This window comes from Typha latifolia, chromosome 6 (assembly GCF_019914945.1).
Source record: "Typha latifolia isolate L0001 chromosome 6, TyphaL0001v2, whole genome shotgun sequence".
NCBI classification, from domain to species: Eukaryota; Viridiplantae; Streptophyta; class Magnoliopsida; order Poales; family Typhaceae; genus Typha; species Typha latifolia.
Genome location: NC_133091.1, coordinates 547879 through 568665, shown reverse-complemented (window position 1 = coordinate 568665; position 20787 = coordinate 547879). Strand labels below are relative to the sequence as shown.

At 40.2% G+C, this 20787-nt stretch overlaps 6 protein-coding genes and 1 non-coding gene across 7 annotated transcripts; 5 read left to right on the top strand and 2 right to left on the bottom strand.

The window, feature by feature from the left end:
• Positions 1-306: 306 nt before the first annotated feature.
• LOC140791022 (probable protein phosphatase 2C 4) lies at positions 307-3555 on the bottom strand. The gene is made up of 4 exons (XM_073141369.1): positions 2080-3555; positions 1878-1991; positions 808-1072; positions 307-723 (listed from the first exon to the last, which is right to left on the bottom strand). Exons 1-4 carry the CDS (start codon positions 3499-3501, stop codon positions 593-595), a joined length of 1932 nt encoding a protein of 643 aa, XP_072997470.1. The 5' UTR covers positions 3502-3555; the 3' UTR covers positions 307-592.
• Positions 3556-7226: 3671 nt separating this feature from the next.
• LOC140791445 (fasciclin-like arabinogalactan protein 4) lies at positions 7227-10017 on the bottom strand. The gene is made up of 2 exons (XM_073142019.1): positions 8643-10017; positions 7227-7835 (listed from the first exon to the last, which is right to left on the bottom strand). Exons 1-2 carry the CDS (start codon positions 9876-9878, stop codon positions 7824-7826), a joined length of 1248 nt encoding a protein of 415 aa, XP_072998120.1. The 5' UTR covers positions 9879-10017; the 3' UTR covers positions 7227-7823.
• On the top strand, positions 9957-13649 carry LOC140791444 (probable GTP-binding protein OBGM, mitochondrial). The gene is made up of 7 exons (XM_073142018.1): positions 9957-10281; positions 10375-10538; positions 10725-10833; positions 11074-11156; positions 11282-11344; positions 11449-12829; positions 13252-13649. Exons 2-6 carry the CDS (start codon positions 10404-10406, stop codon positions 12721-12723), a joined length of 1665 nt encoding a protein of 554 aa, XP_072998119.1. The 5' UTR covers positions 9957-10281; positions 10375-10403; the 3' UTR covers positions 12724-12829; positions 13252-13649.
• Positions 13650-13846: 197 nt separating this feature from the next.
• TRNAK-CUU (transfer RNA lysine (anticodon CUU)) lies at positions 13847-13919 on the top strand. The gene has a single exon. It is a non-coding gene; the product is annotated as a tRNA-Lys (tRNA).
• A 512-nt stretch (positions 13920-14431) lies between these two features.
• Positions 14432-15235, top strand: LOC140790377 (metallothionein-like protein type 2). Its single transcript, XM_073140433.1, has 3 exons — positions 14432-14580; positions 14698-14775; positions 14902-15235. The coding sequence occupies exons 1-3, from the start codon at positions 14528-14530 to the stop codon at positions 14990-14992; spliced, it is 222 nt and encodes a 73-aa protein (XP_072996534.1). The 5' UTR covers positions 14432-14527; the 3' UTR covers positions 14993-15235.
• A 1600-nt stretch (positions 15236-16835) lies between these two features.
• LOC140791519 (metallothionein-like protein 2) lies at positions 16836-17652 on the top strand. Its single transcript, XM_073142132.1, has 3 exons — positions 16836-16996; positions 17101-17178; positions 17272-17652. The coding sequence occupies exons 1-3, from the start codon at positions 16944-16946 to the stop codon at positions 17360-17362; spliced, it is 222 nt and encodes a 73-aa protein (XP_072998233.1). The 5' UTR covers positions 16836-16943; the 3' UTR covers positions 17363-17652.
• An 858-nt stretch (positions 17653-18510) lies between these two features.
• On the top strand, positions 18511-20537 carry LOC140791442 (mitochondrial import inner membrane translocase subunit Tim9). The gene is made up of 2 exons (XM_073142017.1): positions 18511-18693; positions 20105-20537. The coding sequence occupies exons 1-2, from the start codon at positions 18599-18601 to the stop codon at positions 20289-20291; spliced, it is 282 nt and encodes a 93-aa protein (XP_072998118.1). The 5' UTR covers positions 18511-18598; the 3' UTR covers positions 20292-20537.
• Positions 20538-20787: the final 250 nt, after the last annotated feature.

Genomic DNA, 20787 nt, shown 5'->3' with positions numbered 1-20787 from the left:
TGATTTTTAATGATAAACACTTATGTGGCACTATCGATTAAATATTTAATGCAGTTGACTTATCTCATCAAAGGAAATATGTTAATCCAGTGATAAGGAAATCTACCAAACTTATCATTAGTAAGACCAACTATCATCCTACGGTTAGTTTAACTCCCCGTTCTTTGTCTGAATTTGAAACTAGAAACAATACATGCACAAAACTTATGTGCTTGGCTGATGGAAAAATAAGTCAGACAAGTAGAATTCTCATATTCGATAAAAATAATCTGGAACAAAAATTTGGATAACATGGTAAAAAAAAAGGGAACAAATGGATCGCTCTTTTAGATTCAATTGAATAATGTATCTGTTGAACATAACCATTTATGGAAGATTACATTTTCCTTTCAATAGCTTGAATCAGATAGTGTAACCATACCAGCAATAAGGCATTGGAGTATCTAATTTCAGCTTGCTGCACCTTTCTGTTCTTTTAGCAGATCCAATGGCTAGATGAGTGCCGTCTACCCAGAGCTTATTGTTATAGACAAAGACAACTGGGGAAAAGAAGAAAAGCCGAGAACTTTTCCATGAATCTCTATACTCCTCCCTAATCTGTATAAATATCTACCTGAGATCTCCATATTCTTCCCTCTAGAGAAATGACAATGATGGAAACATCATCATGATACCGCCGGCGATCACCTTGTGGTATCTCAAGCAATTCATGAAAGTCCATGCCTGCATAGAAATGTTAAAGTCAAATGACTAATAAGGACCTTAAATCACGCAATTCTGGTATAAGTTTTCCAACTGCAAAAATACCTGCTTTTTCTGCTGCACGAAAGAGGACTTCTTCAACAAGGTGTTGGGCGGGATCTCCTTCAGGGTTTGTCGTGACGAACATCTCAACTTGAGTGACGGCCTCTTCATTGGTGAAATATTGGTAAAGCCCATCAGATGATAGTATCAAAAATCTATCCTTTGGGCCAAGTTTATGGTGATAAAGAGATGGATTGCATGTGATATATGGAGAAGTCCCCACGTAATCAATTCTGAACATCTCCAGAAGTGCATTGTTCCATTTAGGCTGCAGAACAAAGAACAGCGGTCAGCAAATAGTCCACAAAATGTAGTACTAGAAAATTGTAATGTCCGACATCATGTCAATATCTACATTGATGTGCTGAAATTAACCAACTCTATCAGACAAATATTAATTACTGATTAAATATTATGCTTCTCGATCAGATAGACAAATATATGTCCGAAAGATGATTCAGACTTGCATTCTGAAATCCCAGCAGGAATATGACTTTCTTTGAAGTCACTCGAGGAGATTTTAGATTCACACATTCAGTACAAATTTTCATTCCTTTCCTAATTTCTTGAATAGTAGGCTCAGATAGCAGATTCTTATCTCAAGTATCAGCTTTTCCTTAAACAGTCAATGTAATGACATCACTGCTAAATTTTGGCACATCCATAGTTGACCACAGTGGAGTTCCTTATTAGAAGTAACTTTGAATCAGTCATCTTTCTCAATTATAGTGGTCAGCATCAAGCATCTGCTCTAGTGAAAACATAATCTGAAACAAGGTTATCACATTTTGACCAAGAAAATTAGTTAGATCTAATCTGTAAGGAAAAGAATAAAAAGAAAGATGTTCCGGTCCGATCTCTCCTTTGTCATTTTAGCTACTCAAGTCAAAATTAATCTCCCTCCCTCCCAAGCAGGACATCATGCATTTGAATGATCCTTTTAATCCATAAAAGGAGGAAGAATTGAAGGAAATCAAGTGGCATACACAAAGTCAAGTAACAAATCAAGAACATGTGAAAGCAAGAGAGCCTACAATGCTAAACATTCTTCATTGTTAGAGATTCTAGTGTACCTGCTTTAGAAAACCAGCCCCGAAGGCCCTTGTGACCTTCAGCGAGCCCTTAACTCGATCGTTGGCGATAGCCGCAGCATCATCAGGGTGCTTATTTTTTATTCTTCGCACTTCCTGAATCACGAAAAAGAAACATATCATTGTTTTAGAATGACCAATTTAGAAGTATTAAGTCAAATGTAATTAGAGGCAAACCTATTACCTCTTCAACACAAGTAGTGTGATCCAAGGTAAGCTGAAGGGCTGCTAAACTCGGCAGTCCTTCGAATTCATACCCTCCTAGATCATTGAAAGATTCTTCGTTAATCCGTTCTAGATCCTGCTTTGCCTTCGCAAAGGAATTCCTCGAATCAGGCTCTGCGTTTGTTGCCAAAACTGCGCGACTATCACCGACGTTCATGAAATAAACATCATCTCCTTTCATCAGCATGACCAGGACGCACGAACCCATGAGCGCGAGCTCGGGATTCTCCGACACCATCTTATCGGCGATGCCCAAGTAGGCCTCCTCTGTCTTTTTGAGAGCCATGGCCAGAGCTTTAAGCACTTCTAGATGACTAATTGCATCGTTCGAGATCGATCTACTCAGGTTATTATTTAATCTCCGATCAAGATCGGACCTTTCTTTATCCCTCTCGCACTTCCACTTCCTCTGGTTCTCCTCCCACTTCTTGCCGCCTTTCCCCCTCCTCATCCTCCTTCTCTGTATCCAATTCGTCGCGACGGAGGGATTGGAATCCTCGTCCGATGGCTCGCGAAAGACGTCGTCTTTGTCTTCCCAGAGCAAGCCTTTTAATTGGCTGTGGACGGCGGAGTAGAGATTGGTGAGGAGGTAATCGGTGGCGTCGGGGCCGTTGAAGCCGTCGTAGATCCCGACGAAGACCCAGCCGTGTTCGTCCGACACGACCACGTGGACGCGGTCCTCACCGGCCTTCCCCTGCGCCCACTGGAGATTCCCGTCTTGGGTATCGATAAAGGTCGCATCTTGGAACTCCTTTTTCGAGGGGAATTTGGATTCTTTGGGGATCGTGGCGGAGATCGCTTTGGAGAGTCGGCGGAGGAGTAGGTGGCCGCCGTGGGAGAAGCTGCGGCGGAGGCGGGCGGAGGAGGAAGGGGAGGAAGGTTTCTCGAGTGGGCCGGAGAAGAGGGGGGCGGCGCGGGGATCGAGTGGGCCCGACATGAATCCACGCTCGATTGGGCCCGACATGAACCCGCGCTCGATTGGGCCGGAAGAGAAGCCGGAGAGGGGACCAGAGGCGAAGCGTGGAACGGGTTGGAGAGGGACAGAGGCGAAGGAATCGGAGCTCTCGAAGGCGGCGGCGGCGGCGGAAGAGCACGAAGAGGAGTCGGTGAGGAGGAGGGAGGTGGAGAGGAGAGTAGATGGGTTCGCGCTCAGGGCTGCACCTGAGATAGAGGAGAAGGTAGTGGTGGTCGCCTCCTCGGCATGGTGGTGGACCTTGGAGGACACGTGGCTGCACGTGGAGTCTGGTCGGACGTAACAGAAGGAGTGGCCGAGGCCCTCGTCGTAATTATCCAACGGTAGCGCAGGAGCCACGTGGCGGCGGCGGATGGTTCCGCCGCCGCAAGTGAAACAGTGAGTTAGCTTGGTGTAGCCGTTGCCCATGGCTGGGGGAGAGAGAGAGAGGGGGGGAGTTTGAGGACTAGAGTGGAAAAGGCATGGGATAGAAATGGGGGAGGTGCTCGTTTGGGTAAAGTGGGAAATGAGGTAGAGGATAGAGTGGAGAAGAAGGGAGGAGCGTTGACTTATTGGAGTGGGGAATGCAGTTGAAATATTGGAATTTGGAAATTTCCCAGGCCTAGGGGTTGACTCGTGAGGTGGTCTCAGCCAACCCCGTTCAGATAACAATAACTTAGAGAGAGAGAGAGAGAGAGAGGTAAAGAAAAAACAATAGAAAAAAAAAGTAAAGGTTCTTTTTGTAAATAACACCCTATCATTCAACTTTTAGTCAAAAACTACAAACCCCGTAGGCTATAGCATTTATAAATGAGGGGGCTTTCTGCAATAAATCTGGTATTCAGGTTGTTACATAAAAGCCCCTAAAAAATAAGAAAATTAGATGCAATAGAGAGGGGTAGTATGAGTAGGAGACGCAGCAATGCGGGGGTAAGTCAAACGAGGAAGGCATCGTAATGCGCATCGTCGGAGTGGTTGGATCGCAGCCGATGACACGTGGCGAAAGGCAGTAGCGCCGTGAGTGGGCTTCTAACCTACTCCGCGTCGGATGCCACGAGATCGGCTGAGTCTCCCGAACATGCAACACGACCTTACGATCGGAGGTCAACAATATTTCGACACGTGTAAACCATGGTAACCATGCTTAGAAAATGCATTAATTCCTTATTTGTATGCATGCAAATAATGGTCTTATTACATATTATGAGTTGATAGACTATTAATACTTGAGACAAAATAGACTCTTGATAGACTATCAATACTGGAGACAAAATAGACTCTCTTTCTTTCTGATATTTAGATTAAATAATTAGGTAAACCTTCTAGGCAACAATAAGCTATAATTTACTAAGAAATTGAACCCATAATTAGGACTTAATAAATAAAATATAGGTTTTAGTTGGGGAGGAAAGTGAGGGATTCTTTTATCAGTACAGTTTGTTGGTATGTGAGAAATAAATGAATGCTTAATTAAAAGAGAGGTGGGTGTTATCACTTATGGCTCCCATCTCAATACACACAAATATATATAATATTTTATTTTTATTTTTATTTTTTATTTATTTTTGATGAAATTTAAATAGGCTATGAATTGCCTAAGGGGATGTGGGTGGGGGGGTGAGGTCACTCTCCATGGATCTTATTAGCCTCATTACACTTGCCAGCTCAGACCAATAACAACTCCTTTGGAAGCTTTTGGCCCATAGGCCCCCTCCTTGAGGTCAACCTTTTGCCTTTGACTTCTCCATCCTCTCAATTCTCTTTTTCTACATAGACTTTTTTGAGAAATTTGGATTATTTATATAGGAAAAGAAGTCTTGTAGGTCACTATCTTTTGCTTTTCTTTTTACCATAGATAGATGGATTTTTTTGTTGTGTGTGACAATTTTGAAGTTTGAATTTAAAGTTGATCCAGAATCCTTTGACACAGGGTTAAATACAATTTAGAATTTAATTACACTTAAATCCCTTAAATTATTATTCTGACTCGAATGTTATTTTTGTTAGATTTTTATTACATTTTTCATTCATAAATTATCACGCGTAAGTCACATTAATAGTTTACTAAAAAAAAATTAGCTTTTTTATTTATGGGGTTAGAAAGGTAAAATAATTTTAATAGTTTAAGGAGTACGCGGAGAAAGTTGATAATTCAGGAAGTGTAAGATATATTTAATTATTCGATAATATATTTAAAAGAAATAGCTAACTAAGATGTCATTTAGAAGCAGATAGGCATTAGATTTAATTTGTTTTAAGACCTTAATCTTCGCTTATACTACTGTAATCACGCTAAATTTTACCTAAAACTAGTATTAATTTAGTATCTGCCTACATCATTTTAAGGTGGAGTAGGTTGTTCACATTTTATAATTCATAATGCTAAGTCTACTCCTCCTCTTTGATCAAATATAATTAGTCCATTGCACATGAACTAAGAACAGCAATTCAACCACAATAATATAAATAAATGAGTGACATTTCCTTATTAACTAGTAGACTTGTGACAAATTATTTATCATTCCTTTTCCAGCGAGCCACCAAACACCTAATCATAGAGGTTAGGATGATAATTATATTTATTAATCTCTTTTATTTTTCCTCCAACCCAAATTGTATTGCATGCAGTCAATGTCATGAGTGATATAAGGATATGTCTAACTTCAATTACTTATAGCATGAAAACTTTAGAAAGTTGGCATAAACTAATAAATGTGAAGGTCAGCAATGCGATCTTTGGCAAGAGATTCTGACCTTCTGGAAACGTGGGATGTTTCTAGGGATTTGAATCAACAATTATTTGGATGATAATTTAATGACTTAAAAGATTTTGTTCCAAGTCAAAAGATACCACTAAATTTTATTTTAAATACTAGGTTGGATGATGCTATGTATTTGAATATTAGATTTGAGTGCGTAGCATATCAATCGTATATATATCTAGGGTAATAGACTCGATTCACTGGTTATGATCTGTGATAAAATTAGAGACTAATTAAGAAGAAAATGAGATTAATTATTAAATAAAGAATAAGAATTCCTAACAGCCACTGGCCGTTGGTTTGCATGGTCGAATGGGTGAACATGGAATGGTGGGTGGAAGGCATGCATGATGGCACCTCCCAACTATTAGATGAGTGGAGGTTGGTCATATCCCACATCATCATTAGAACCTTCAAAATTATCACTAATATCGTTTACTAACTTTACTAATGAAGTAGATTAATGAAATAGTTGATTTAAATTTGTTAATCGCACTGTGGAAGATTAGCTGGATGCATGGCCCTAGTTGATAATTTTCTTTTGCGAGCTAACGCTTTCCTAGTAGTGGTGCTATTTGACTAATAAATGCAAGGCTAGCACATATGCATTTGATGTATATTATTATATATATATATATATATAACAAGTTCACATGCTTTGGATTAAAGTGAAGATATAACAAACAATTTTTTAAAAATAAAAAAGGAAGCCATCAACCCCAAGAAGTTTCCAAAGTCCTTTACCTAGCAAAATTGGAATTTGAAACCCTATCCATTCCCTTATCCTAAAGTCGTCGTCCAAAAACGATTTATATAACTCATATGAAACCAACCACTTTTTTCATTCCATGTGTTCTTTGACTTGGAAATATTCTATGGTTATTAACATACTTAACCTTTCTTTATTTCTTTCATATGTTGATAAAAGGAATAGCAAGTATAAGAAGTTTTATTAGTTTGTTTCCACCACCATCGATCAATAGACTAAGTCGTGTTGCGAATTAACATAAGGAATGTGAATCATATGATCATCTGATTTGTTTTGACATCAGAGCCGTTGACAATGGACGTAAAACCACACGTGTCCAACGCCCCGAGAACAAGAGTTCCAATAGGGGGGGCAATCTCTTTGGACTTGAGACTAGAAAGTCGATGTTAACCTCATGGTCCAATATGCAGCACTTGATATTGGCAATGTGACAATTTCTTCTTCTTTTTTAATTTTTTTGTTTAAATTTATCATATCACCGTCTAGATTTTAGACTTTTGGTCGTAATCATGAAACTTTTATGACAGAATGAGATACCTCATTATTATATAAGTATTTTCGAATTCAAATTCAGATATTAGTTTAATTGAAACACCGTTAATTCTTATTTATTTCTAAAATACCTCAAATATTATATCTCCCATTTGATCTCAAAGACTTCTTCTCCTTCTTACTTTTCTCTTATTTTTAGAAACAAACTGAAAGATAAACACCTATTGCAAAATGGTTCCTTCTTCACCTCCTACTTCTTTAGTATATACAATAGCAAGTAGTTGTGTGTGTGTGTGTGGGTGGGTGTGAATACAAGTGATATGATTAAGTAAAAGAGAGGAAAAGGAGACCACTAGTTTGTTTCCCATGGTGCTTGACTGAGATCAAAATATCCACTGCATCTGCATGAGATAGCAAGTTGGGTTGAGTTTGTCTACTAGTGTCCATGTCTCAAAACTGACCTGACTCAACTGAAGCCATTGCAAAGCATCATTGGCCCAGTCAGCTCTGGTGGGAATCTAGTGAGGGATATGCTGGCCAATCAGCAAGCAGAGCTCAATGCGGCTGACCACATTATATTATGTCCTCCACTCTCCATTTGTTCTCATCTCCTCCACTTCACCCTGTCCTCATTCACTGCTACTAATGGACCACACTGTTCCTCAACCTTTTTGGGCAGTTTAAGAGAATGGAAGATGATTATTAACAGTTGATCTCTTTCTCACACTCTATTGGGCTTTCTGGCACCCAAAAAAAAAAAGAAGAAGAAAAAGCATTAGAAGAAGTAAGACTGTCTAAGAGGTAAGAGCAAAGAAGAAGGCGGCCCATGAAAAAGTATTTTATTAATAGTTAGAGTTAATAATTGGTTTCAAGTTTTAATTCCTGTTTAATAATTGGAAGCCCAAAGAGATTTTAATTTGGGAGAAGAATGTATAAAAGATAGTGGCCCATTCTTCTCACTGTAGACCATTATGTCAACGGCAAAAGGGAACGGAACGGATCGAATCGAGCGTGCGATGGACAGGTGTTGTACTACCACTGTTCTCCTCGCGCCAGCTCAGACCCCACTCCTCTCGCGCGATCCCGTCACCGGCCCCGGGCGAAAACGAAGCTTATTCGTGTCTGTCTCCGTGAGAGGGAGGAGGGAAGCGAGATAGCTTTTGAAGTCGACCTTCTTTTTCTTAGTTCTCGATCTAAAATTTGACGATCGGCATGCAAAGATGGGATTTTTATTGAGTTCTCCAGCTCCTTTTGCAGTGAAAGTAAAAGATGGATGGGTAATGGGGGAACGAGAAGGAAATATTGGAAGCTGTAGTGAAGCATACGTTCTACCAGTAAATGAAGTCCTCCAAATTATTCCAACATTACCCAATTCAGTTCTCGCCATTAATCCCCAGGATTCTACAAAAAGATTGCTGCTTTGCAGCCTAAAGATCCATTTCTCGTATACAATTTCTACCGAAATCCAGAAGAGATCTATGAAGAAGAAAGAAAAGAAAAAACAAAATTTTGAGGGAGGAGGAGGAAAAGGAACTCGAATCTCATACCAGTAATACCCAAAACAACGCTATACAAGACATCGCAACTCGATCGCCCCGCCTCCATGCAGCTCCTGATCTAATATCCTCCCTAATCCCCGGCGGCGATGATACCCTGGTCTTCGGTGTCGTCTCCGGCGCGAAACCACCCACCTCCTCTAACGGCAGCGGCGCCGCCGCATTCTCCTCCTCCCTCCCAAACATCTCCCTCGGCAGTAACACCCTCGACACGGCGAACACCGCCACGGGGCTCTGGTCGAACACCGTCCTCGTAATCGCCGCCTGCACCACCCCCGTATCGATCGCCACCGTCCCGTTCACCCTCGTTATGTTCAACGTAAACCGGCCGGCCTGAGTCTCCTCCGTCGCCAAGGTGGGCTGAACTGGGTTCACTATCGACTCGAGCGACCCAAGCGGGTAGTACGAGTGAAGCACGTGGAATCGCAGCACCGTCGCTTTCCTCTCCGCCGGCAGCGACTGAAGCCGATCGGTCACCGGGAGCCCGGCGAATGCCTCGTCGGTGGGCACGAACACGGTCACCCCTGCCCCCTTCTCGTCCCCCTCGAACTCCTCCGCCACGCCCGAAGCCTCCATCATCGTCGCCGCCACGTTAAACCCACGCGCCTCGACCAGCACCCGCGTCACGTTCACCACGGGAGCCGGCCGGCTCTCCGACGCAGCGAGATCGAAGCCGTACGGGGTCAAGAGGCCGTCTACGGCGAAGACGGAGATGTTGTACGGTGAGGCGGTGACCGGGCCCAAGATGGTGACTCTCGAGGCGGAGAAGGGTAAGGGGGAGCAGGCGACGGCGGTGGTGGAGTTCGAGAGGGTGAGGTTGACGGCGCCGGAGTCGGAGGCGGCGCGGCCGGTTGTCTGGAAAAGGGTTGTGACGAGCTTTCCTGAGAAGGGTAGGCGGCGGAGGTCGGCGGCGGAGATGTATTCCAGCAGGACGTGGTAGCGGAGGACGTCGGCGATGGCGCCGGCGTGGGCGAGCTCGGAGTGAAGGAGGTAGGAGTTGGGGACGACAAGAAGGGTAAGAGAGGAGCGAGCGGTGAGCTCACCGTCGACGGAGGTGGTAGTCAATAGGCGGTTGAAGCCGGAGAGGTCCGGGTAGGAGGCGAGGAGGGCGGTGACATTAACCGCTACGGAGGAGGCAGGCAAGAGGAGGAAAAGGAAAAGGAAAGCAGGGGTAGAATGGGAAACGAGATAAAAATGCGGGTGGTGGAAGGGGGGAAATGTAGCCATTTTTTTTTTCTTTTCCTCTCCCTCCACTTCTGAGCTAGTGGAGTGTGGGAGAGAGAGAGAGAGAGAGAGAGTGTGAGGAAAAGGGAGACGAGGAGATCGGTGAGAGGATTATACTAACTTTTTTAATTTCTTAGTAAGTTCGTGCGATGAGATCTGATAACCGGGTGTGCTTTTATTTATCCTGTCTCCTCCTCGGTGTACCGTGTACTTCCTGACGGCTCTGACACATGGCCTACTTGAGGAGGCGTTGCTTCTTGGTTCCAATGACAGGTGGTGACCATAAGCTGAGCGTGAGGCGTCCGCATAGAGAGAGATTCGACGGGAAAGGAAACAGGCAACAGTCTGAGTGGCCAATTGATGATCGTAACGTGGCGAACTCAAAGAGCTATGCACGAGATGCGATGTTCGTATCGGGCTAATGGGCCCTAATTGGGCCTTGCCCGTGTATCTTCTCGGTTCTCATAGTGAGAGAAAACCCTTTCGATTTTTGTCGCAGGCTCGAAGCAATAGGTCGGAAAGACAAGGATGTGGTGGCGCGGTGTAGTTCTCCGCCGTGGTCAAGTACTGCCGTGGTCCTCTTCTCGTAGCTCTCCTTGGTTCGCTTCTTCCCTTTCTTACTCTCATGAACCTGCCAAGAAAGGAAAGGTGGCTCCTTTACAGGTATCTGCTTCTCTATACCGCAATGATCCCTTCTTTTGTTGGTTTCCGATGTCTAAATAATTAGAGGAACTTCCTCTGTGATTGTTGACGCCTACTCTGTGTACGGATTAGTTTTAGGTTCTTCGTTGTAGGTTAGAAATTTTGTGTGGTATTAATGGTTGTGAGGTTTTGTTTTCTGTTTGGTAGGAGAGGAAGATGGTGGATAGGTTCAGGTTAAGGGCGAAGGGTGGCGAAGGTGGAAATGGCTGCTGCAGCGTTCGGCGCAGCAGAAGGGATCGGCATGGCAGACCTGATGGTGGGAGATGAGTTCTCGGTTTTATTTTTTCATTAATGTTTTTGCCTTCATAGTATTCCTTTGAATAAATTGGAATGCCTTGATCGATTTATGACCTCATATATTTTGGAACTACCTAATGCAAGTGGACTTTATGATTTCTTAGTTACTTTCACTCTCTTGTACCTCTGGTTTTCAATTGTGAGGTTTAGTTATTTATAGGTTTTAATGGAGGACATGGTTAACTTTTGACAATTGTAGGTGGCAATGGTGGAAAAGGTGGTGATGTTATTCTCGAATGCTCAACTTCTGTTTGGGATTTCAGTAATTTGCAGCACCACTTGGTATGTCTATTGCTTCTATTCTACATGCTCACTTTGTTATGGCTCTTATATCTCGTGAATTATGGGAGACATTGCAGCATGTGTTATTTCTTTTGTTGTTTTATACATGCTGTTCCTTTTATCAGAATGCAAAACGTGGAGGGCATGGAGTTTCAAAGAATCAGATAGGCACTCGAGGATCTGACAAGGTTACCATTTAAAGGAATGCTGATGTTCCTTCCAACATTTTTCAATGTCTTTTCGGTTTTCTCTTTTTGTAAATTAGCGGCCTGAGAATATTTAGATCTGACAGGTTGCGCAAGTACCAGTTGGCACTGTAATTCATCTTGTCAGTGGTGAAGTTCCTTCTTTTGTGCAAAATACTACTATCAGATCATTAGATCCCTGGGAGATTCCAAGTGATGTTGAAGATTGTCCAGTAAAATTGGTTCAGAACAAAGAGAGAACCATTTCAGGCTCCATGGTGAAGGAAGATTTTAATGCTTCAACACCGTATACTAAAGATAATTGTGCAAAATCACCTGGTCCTCATTTCACTGATTTGCGGCCCACTGATGCTATTAAAAAAGAGGTAAAAGAATATATGGAGCATGTTGGTTCTCGCTACGAAACACCTTCTGTAAAGATTGCAGATGAGACTGATGATGATGTGCATCAAATGAAACTCGAAGAGGAGGATGGCTATGATTTTGAGGATGTGGAGGAGGAGGAGGAGGATGAGCATTTTGAGGAGGGGGAGGAGGTGGAAGAGGAAGAGGAGGAGGTGCAATATTCTGTTGCAGAATTGACAGAACCGGGCCAACGTATTATAGTTGCTCGAGGAGGGGAGGGTGGTCTTGGTAATGCTTCCCACACAAAAGATTTCAAGTCCCGTAAAACCTTTAAGCATGAGCTTGGTGCTTCCAATTTGGAATATGCAGATGACGACAGTATGCTTTCACCGAACATTGGGCAACCTGGATCTGAAAGTGTGCTTATCTTAGAATTAAAGAGCATTGCTGATGTGGGCCTTGTTGGGATGCCTAATGCTGGTAAAAGCACCTTGCTAGGTGTTCTTTCAAAGGCTCAGCCAGTTGTGGGTAACTATGCTTTTACCACTCTAAGACCTAATATTGGAAATATGAATTATGAGGACTTCTTCTCTGTGAAAGTGGCTGACATCCCCGGGCTAATAAAAGGAGCACATGCGAATCGAGGTTTAGGGCATGCTTTCTTGAGGCATATAGAGCGTACAAAGGTTCTGGCTTATGTAGTTGATTTAGCAGCAACGCTAAATGGTAAAAAAGGTATTCCACCATGGGAGCAGCTCAGAGATTTAATTTTGGAGCTGGAATATCACCAGGAGGGATTGTCAAATCGGCCATCTTTGGTAGTGGCCAATAAAATTGACGAAGATGGCGCACAGTATATGTATGAAGAATTAAAGAGAAGGGTCCAAGATGTTCCGATATTTCCTGTATGTGCTGTATTAGGAGAGGGAGTACCAGAACTTAAAGTTGGCCTTAGAACCCTGGTAGATGGAAATGAATCACGGAGAGTTGATCTCAATAAAGTTATCATTGATTAATTATATCCTTTGGAATTAATACTTCCCAAGGCTACACTGGCTGATGCAATTCAATGTCTTAAAAGAGAAAGACCTTCCTGATTTCCTATGAAGTTGATTTACACCAGTAAGTTAATTGCAATTAATCTTGTGTTGCAATAATTTTCCCTCATCTTCTTTGACCAAAATGTAGCCAATTGATATGGTAGATGATAACAAGGAAGGGATTTACTTTTTGCCACTTCTTAAGGGCAAGTTTATGTTACAATCTAGTCAAACATAAGATACTTGAGACAAGTTTGCTGTTGGTAACAGCAAAAAGCATAGCTAAGCTACAGGTTGATATTCTCCAATTTGGTTACCAATTCAGTAGTTGTTCTGCCCGTGTACTGTAAGAGACATTGATTTATTATTCAAATACAAACTCTGTTCTGCGAAGTTTGTTTGCATTAACAAACTGATGTTTAGATCACATAAATTATATGTTTAGACTCTAATACTCTATGCCATGCTTTTATAACTTCACTGCGCATCGACTTAATGTTTCAGGCTTTCAGCATTGCAGTCTAGGGGAGTATAAGAGCACAATTGAGATGCACAAGGTGGCCCGCCAAGAGATATAAACTGAGGACTGGAAAAGGCAAGGTGGCTCGTCAAGAGATACAAACTGAAGACTGAAAAAGGCGGGAGTCGAAATTTAGTATATTTTTTCATTCCAAGATCAAGTCCAAGGATATTGTGAAAGATGCACATAGGAAAGCATGCAATGGATGGAAGAAAGACATAATGTCATCTGAATAATGTTGATTCATCGAATGGTGCTCATGATAGCCCCTACTTCATAAAGTTTTTTTTAGAGTCTAGGAGATAAAGTTAACATTATTGATATCCTGTTATTGGTGTGTGCAATTAATAGCTTTTATTGCTTGGCATTTTTGAGAAAAGAAGATGCTTATCTCAGTTAGACTAATTTGAAGTGTTATATAAAATTTCCTTCATTTAACAGAAGCCCCTACTTCATAAAGTTTTTTTTTCAGAGTCTAGGAGATAAAGTTTACATTATTGATATCCTGTTACTGGTGTGTGCAATTAATAGCTTTTGTTAGACTTTACTTTAATATAACATTTCATTGATTTAATAGAAGCCCGTCTAGCTCAGTTGGTAGAGCGCAAGGCTCTTAACCTTGTGGTCGTGGGTTCGAGCCCCACGGTGGGCGAATACGTTTCGATATTTTTATTTTATCCATTGCTTTTAGGCTGGGCCTAATATTTTGGGGCTGAGCCTTTAATACGGATTTTATTTATTGCAATAACTGTCCTTTTATTTCACTGGAATGCTTGACAAAAAGGCATTATCCCAATGAAACAAATTTAACGAGACTTCAAAGATTCTATCCTTCTTAATGCAACCCAGAAAATAAAATTAAAAATAAAAATAATCCTGGGGTTTCTCTGGAAAAATTGGAGACGTGACATAAATAATCTCAACTAACTATACAATGTATTATTCTGTCCTATTCTTAAGCAACATAATTAAATAAAAGACAATTAAGTACGAGATTGGCATATTAATTTCATTTAACTGGTAAACGATAATATTGTTAATTAGCCGCCTTATTGGCTAAAAAAAAGTTAAGCCCGAGGATGTTTTAGAATCGCTGTAGGATGCTGACACGTGGATGGTGGATGGCATATAACTCTCTCTCTCTTCTCCTATAAGTATGGCGGCCATGGCCATATCTCCATACAACTTTTGTTGGTGATTAACTTCTTTTCCTTCCCAAAAATCTCTCTTTTAAGTTCTTATCATCCAGAGAAGAAGAAGATGTCTTGCGGAGGAAACTGTGGGTGTGGTTCAAGCTGCAACTGTGGCGGCGGGTATAAATCCAACTATACCTCTTCTTTGCTAGATTGATTTCTTTTTTTTATTTTTTATTATCATTTCTTCTTGGATCGTTTTGTTATCATTCCTCCTCCTTGTTTGCATGCATGCAGCTGCAAGAAGTACCTTGACGTTCCTGAGAAGAACACCACCTCTCAAGTCATGATCCTCGGAGTTGCACCTGAGATGGGGTTTGTTCCTAAGCTTGATTTCCTCTTTAATATAAACGAGGGATTACTATTTAATCGATTTTTTTTTCTAAAAGATCCCTATACCAAATAAACAAAATTTTAAATGAGATATGCATAATTTTGCAGGCACTCTGAAGGAGTTGAGATGGTGGAGAAAGCTGAGGAAGGAGGGTGCAAGTGTGGATCAAGCTGCTCCTGCAACCCTTGCAGGTGCTAAAGAAGAAGAAAGCCATGGCCTTGATCAATAAAGTCGTGTGTGTATGTTTTCTTATGGTGTGGGCTTCCTCTTTGTAATCTTCTGTGGAAATAAAGAGGCCATGGATACAACTGCATGTTGTGGTTGGTGATGAGTGAGTAGTTGTTTCTCATGGCTGGTGAAAAAAGATTGCAAGCTATATGTCTCTGTGTTGTAGTGTTATTGGTAATGAATTAATGCATGCTTTACTATTGATTCTGGAAATTGTTTTTTTTAATTTGTGGTTTGTTTCAAGTCTCAACTCGAACACCAATAATAGTTAGAAGCGATTAGAAAAATAATGGCAACAATAGTTAACTTGCATTAAAAAGATTCTTAAGTTGCCCATGTCTCATTATTTTTTTTTGTAGATTAGGATGTATTATTCATAGAATAATTCAAGCAAAAGAATTGACCTCCAACACTTGAGAGATGACATCAACTTATTGACGTATGTTATTTACTATAATTCATTGCAGTTAGGATCTAAATTGTTGGTGAAAAATCTGAAGTTCAAGATTACAAACAACATGATGAAAAGAAAGATCACGATAGTATCTGTATACAGTCAGGATACAAACAAACCCGACGGTTGAAATATAAGGATTTTAAAAAGTATACACGCAAGAAAACATATGTTTTGAGATGATCTATACGGTAGGAAATCCAACCACCTACCTTACTATATACAAAGAGGTTGATTAATCTATATTAGATCTCAAAGTTAGGAGTACTAATTCGAAAATAATGCACTATGATATGAATATTATAGATAAGGTATCTTTGTCTACCTTACTTGCTTAACATCATCTAATACATAAGAAATAAATAACATCCTAGTTTCCTGATACCATTCTCAAGGGTTATTCTATGTGGTAATGTCTAGTTGCAGATTATTTTCTGGATGCTGCTATGTGTCAATTACGTCACAGAGAGAATAAACTATGGAGACTTAAATCTTTTAATGTCTATACTCATTCAATTATCATTTTTTAATTACATAAAAGTACACAGTTATAATAATTAAGTTACATTATTTCAAATTATAGATATAAAATTTGAGGGTGGGCCTAGTTCATGAATTCATGATGGTGATCCTATTTGACTAAACGAAGTATTTGATTTATTTCAAGAACTGTATCATTATCATGCTTACTTTTTTCCTTGTAATACTGACAAGAAGGCATAAGAAATATCCTGTCTTTATCTTCTATTCTTCTTAATTCCAAAACTCTTTTTGGGGGTTTCTCTGAAAAATTCCATCATCTGGCGTGTCATCTGATGAGATTCTATTGACCAATTCATAAACCTGTCTAATGAGTAACATAACTAATCTCAACTAATTAGATAATGTATTAATTCTATCCTATCCTGGCACAAGCAACATAATTAAAGAAAAGATAATTAAGTACGAGATCCGTATATTAATTTCATTTAACTGGTAAACGATAATATTGTTAATTGCCCTTCTTAATAATGAAGCAACTAATGTGTATATCTTAATTAGAAAATTGAAGTCAAAGATTTCTATACAAACTTTTTCTACATGAAAATTAATAAGAGTTCATTACTCATCTCCAACATACATCATCCTAATTTTATCCAACAAAAGAAACAGTCAGGATACTTGGCATCCTGTCATATGCTCCACGACAAGGATGTAGCAAATGCCTGCAATGGGCGCCGCAGATGATCCTCTATCAATCTGAAAGAAACGTGGGAGATGGTAGGTAATATGGGAAAGTGGCAATCCCGAGGATGTTTCTAGAATGACACGTGGACGGTGGATGGCGTGTAACTCCTCCTTCCTCCTCCCTATAAGTATGGCATTGGCCATGGCCATATCTCCATAAGACTTTTTGGTAATCAACTTCGTTTCCTTCACAAAAATCTATCCTTTTAAGTTCTTTTTTATCCAGAGAAGAAGAAGAAGATGTCTTGCGGAGGAAACTGCGGGTGTGGTTCAAGCTGCAACTGCGGCGGCGGGTATAAATCCTCCTATAACTCTTGTATGCTAGATTGATCTTTTATTACCATTTCTTCTTGGATCTCTTTGAAATCATTCCTCCTCCTTGTTTGCATGCATGCAGCTGCAAGAAGAACCTTGACATGCCTGAGAAGAACACCACCTCTCAAGTCATGATCCTCGGAGTTGCACCTGAGAAGGGGTTTGTTCCTAAGCTTGATTTCCTCTTAGATACATACGAGGGATTACTATTTAAATGATTTTTTTTTTTAATGAGATGGGCACAATTTTGCAGGCAATCCGAAGGAGTTGAGATGGTGGAGAAAGCTGAGGAAGGAGGGTGCAAGTGTGGATCAAGCTGCTCCTGCAACCCTTGCAGGTGCTGAAGAAGAAGAAATCCATGGCCTTGATCAATAAAGTCGTGGGTGTGTTTGCTTATGATGTGGGCTTCCTCTGTCAAATCTTTCTGTGTGGATGCTAGGAAATAAAGAGGCCATGGATATACAACTGCATGTTGTGGTTGGTGATGACTGGTGTGAGTGAATGAGTAGTTGTTGTTTAATTTCTCATGGCTGGTGGAAAAGATTGAAAGCTGTACGTCTCTGTGTGTATCTCTGTGTTTGTAGTGTTATTGGTAATGAATTAATGCATGCTTTACTATTGGTTTTGTACAAAATTTTCTTTGTGGTCTCTGTGTCAAGTGTCAACTAGAACACCAAAAGTAATTTGAAGCGATTAAAGCAATAATGGCAACAGTAGTTGTTAGCTTGCATCAAAAAGATTCTTAACTTGTCCATGTCTCATTAATTTGGTGTGTATCATCAAGCAAGAGTATTGACCTCTTAACTTGCTTATTACTCCAAGCTGCAACGAGAAATGAACGGTCTAGATTACGATGAGATTCGGTAAAACGCTAAGGAAACGAATGATGGTGATAGGCAACTATTCACTTTTCTTGGCCCCTCTACAAATTGAAGCAATTTTCCATACCCTATTTACTTCATCTCTTTATAATTCTCTCTCTTGGAGATTTAACTTTAATGAGGGTTTTCCACGTCAAATTGGAAGCTTTCTCTATCTTCAAACGTCAGGATTTTCATTGGCTCAGCCATCTCTAAGAAATTTCATACTAAAGATCTTCTTCTCACTGTGGAGATTTGATCATTAATATTATAAAAGGACTTTTGGAATTTTTGAAGCAAATCTAACGTCTCTGTAAAGGCGACAGACAGACTACCTTCCATCTTTTGTAAGAAAAATATATATAAGGCTTATCTGATATTCTTAAGATTTTTCCTAACAAATTTTGTCTTAATTTCTCTTGCTTTAGTTAATTTAATCTAATTAATTAGACTCGGTCCTCATTTTCTGTCTTCCAAAATAAAAAATCGTATATCTAATTTGACTTCACAAATCATAGTAGAGAAGGGGAGACCGGTAACTCGGTATCCTAAGCCCAATGGGCTTATACCCGAAGCCGGCAACACTGAGAAAGATAGCGCCGTCTTTACTAAAGTAAAGGCCTTAGCTAGGGTTTTAGATCTCGTGCTCTGCTACCCTCCCTCCCCTTCCCTTCCCCAAAACCTGAGCGAAGCCGAAAGAGGCGAAACGAGGAGGCGGAGATGGACAAGAGTATGCTCGGAGATCTCGATTCGCTTCCCGAGGAGGATAAGATCAGGATGTCCACTATGATCGACCAGCTCCAGATCCGCGACAGGTCTCCTTTTACCTTATACTCGATTTAATTCCAAGGTTAAGGATCGGTTTGCCAATTTAGATATCACTATATATTTAACGAATCTGCAGTCTACTCGCTGTTCGCAATTGAGAATAAGACTACGGATTAACTTCGAGGCCATGCTGTTAAGATCTGCATTTATTTTTCTCATAAAGTTCGGTTTTTCGAGAATATATATATATATATATCTTCTTTCCAGTTCTTGTATCAATTGTGCAGTATTAGTTATCTGGAAAGTATAGCATGTTCAGTGACAACCTTCGAGAGTTAAGGAGTCAAACGTGAGGGTTACAAGAGTTCTTAATTAAGAAAAAATATACATCAGCAATCTTTAGAATCTTAACCTTAAAGAAATTTTATCTTAGGCAATTGCTTGATGCACTTGAGGCAAGTCGGGCACTGGGACTTCCTGATTTTGCTTTAATAAGAGGAAGACAAGAAATTAGCAAGATGAGAGAAAAAGGTAAAGGAAACAAATGGTTGATTTTGGCCGATGAGGTAGCAAAATCTACTAAAGAAATTATTATGTTATCCAGGAAAAAATAAACACTGCAAAAATTTTCTATTTTTCTGTGACAAAAAAGCTGAGCTTGCTCTTCCAATTAGAAACCAAAATGATGAGTGCTCTTCCCTAAAAGGGAGAAGAGAGTGAAGACAGATCTACAACATTTGTTCCAGACAATCCCTAGATATAGCTTTACATTGACTTGGGTCTTTCAACAAAAAACTGTTGGAACATGGGGAAACCTTCCTTGTCCTACCTAGTTATATCATTAATTACATATTGATCTAAGTGTTAATTAAAAGTTGAAACATTGCCGTTCTTTATTTTTCCTTACCAAACAAGACTTAAGCTTCTATTTTAAGGGCTTCTGGAGGACAATGACATTAGCACCTAATGTCTACATTAGGACCGTTAACTTTCATATAAATATAAATCTTAGTGCAGTAGTACTCTCCATATATACCAGGATTCCAGTGGGACTCTTACACAAGGCTTTGCATTACTTCAAGGTTAATCTCATGTGCGTGAGAGAATGCACCCAATAGTATTTTTTTTTCGTTCTGGCAAGATACATGGATTGTCAAAGTTCTTTTCTTTCGTTTTGCCATTTTAAGTAAACAAAACGATCTGGAGATGTAAGTTAGTTATTTCTGTCCACAACACTAAGAGTGAAATTTTTTCCAAACTCTTAGTGGCTATGAAATTTGCTACATTTTTGTTGTTTTAATAGGTTTATCAACTTGAATAGCTCTGAATGACAGTTAGGCAGAAATATTTTAATCCACTTTTTTTCTGTTATTAGTGATGCTTTAAAATTGCATGAGAAGTAAGGTTTGCAATTGATAGTAGTAATTTACTTATTTTCTCCTTTTCATTGTCTTGCAGTTTAAGAATGTACAACTCACTGGTGGAGAGATGCTTCTCTGACTGTGTGGAGACCTTCCGCCGGAAGTCCCTCGACAAGCAAGAAGAAACATGTGTCCGCCGATGTGCTGAAAAGTTCTTAAAGCACTCCATGAGGGTTGGCATGAGATTTGCAGAGCTCAACCAGGGTGCGGCCACATCTGATTAAGCCCCAGCTTTTCTGGGTCCTGTCATACTTTGAGCAACACCACCTATTTAAGTCTGAAAACTTCTGTCTGCATCAACTTCGTCTAGATTCTTGCCAATTTTCTGAAAGAAAGGATAAAAGACTCGGTAGGATAAAATTTCAACTTTCAAGAATGCTGTAAGCTTGTCTGAGGCAGGTGCTAACTTCTTTTTGCACTAAATACTTTAATCACTTAATTGCTCTATTATAAGCCTATTTCATTTTGCATGAGCTCTGGAATAGCATCTGCTATTTGGTATCGTAGACCGTATTTTTTTGATTTAACTCTATATCTATTCAGAATTCTCTCAGTTATGTCTATATGTTCACCTTAGCAGCTTGGTTTTGTATTTCATTAGCATTAATGTCAAGTGATGTTATTTTGATATAATTAACTCGGACAGGATAAGTTTTAGTGATTAACGATTATATAACCATTAACCACTTGCATAAAGCTCTCAGTCAAGTAATCTAGACA

Excerpts from the sequence above, each read along its gene's own strand:
- LOC140791022 (XM_073141369.1), bottom strand. The coding sequence starts at position 3,501 with ATGGGCAACGGCTACACCAAGCTAACTCACTGTTTCACTTGCGGCGGC. Across the intron at positions 1,992-2,079 it reads ACACTACTTGTGTTGAAGAG|GAAGTGCGAAGAATAAAAAA; the intron begins GTAATAGGTTTG and ends TTCGTGATTCAG. Across the intron at positions 724-807 it reads TCGTGCAGCAGAAAAAGCAG|GCATGGACTTTCATGAATTG; the intron begins GTATTTTTGCAG and ends ATTTCTATGCAG.
- LOC140791445 (XM_073142019.1), bottom strand. The coding sequence starts at position 9,878 with ATGGCTACATTTCCCCCCTTCCACCACCCGCATTTTTATCTCGTTTCC.
- LOC140791444 (XM_073142018.1), top strand. The coding sequence starts at position 10,404 with ATGTGGTGGCGCGGTGTAGTTCTCCGCCGTGGTCAAGTACTGCCGTGG. Across the intron at positions 10,834-11,073 it reads TCGGCATGGCAGACCTGATG|GTGGCAATGGTGGAAAAGGT; the intron begins GTGGGAGATGAG and ends TGACAATTGTAG. Across the intron at positions 11,345-11,448 it reads GCACTCGAGGATCTGACAAG|GTTGCGCAAGTACCAGTTGG; the intron begins GTTACCATTTAA and ends TAGATCTGACAG.
- LOC140790377 (XM_073140433.1), top strand. The coding sequence starts at position 14,528 with ATGTCTTGCGGAGGAAACTGTGGGTGTGGTTCAAGCTGCAACTGTGGC. Across the intron at positions 14,581-14,697 it reads AGCTGCAACTGTGGCGGCGG|CTGCAAGAAGTACCTTGACG; the intron begins GTATAAATCCAA and ends GCATGCATGCAG. Across the intron at positions 14,776-14,901 it reads GGAGTTGCACCTGAGATGGG|GCACTCTGAAGGAGTTGAGA; the intron begins GTTTGTTCCTAA and ends ATAATTTTGCAG.
- LOC140791519 (XM_073142132.1), top strand. The coding sequence starts at position 16,944 with ATGTCTTGCGGAGGAAACTGCGGGTGTGGTTCAAGCTGCAACTGCGGC. Across the intron at positions 16,997-17,100 it reads AGCTGCAACTGCGGCGGCGG|CTGCAAGAAGAACCTTGACA; the intron begins GTATAAATCCTC and ends GCATGCATGCAG. Across the intron at positions 17,179-17,271 it reads GGAGTTGCACCTGAGAAGGG|GCAATCCGAAGGAGTTGAGA; the intron begins GTTTGTTCCTAA and ends ACAATTTTGCAG.
- LOC140791442 (XM_073142017.1), top strand. The coding sequence starts at position 18,599 with ATGGACAAGAGTATGCTCGGAGATCTCGATTCGCTTCCCGAGGAGGAT. Across the intron at positions 18,694-20,104 it reads CAGCTCCAGATCCGCGACAG|TTTAAGAATGTACAACTCAC; the intron begins GTCTCCTTTTAC and ends ATTGTCTTGCAG.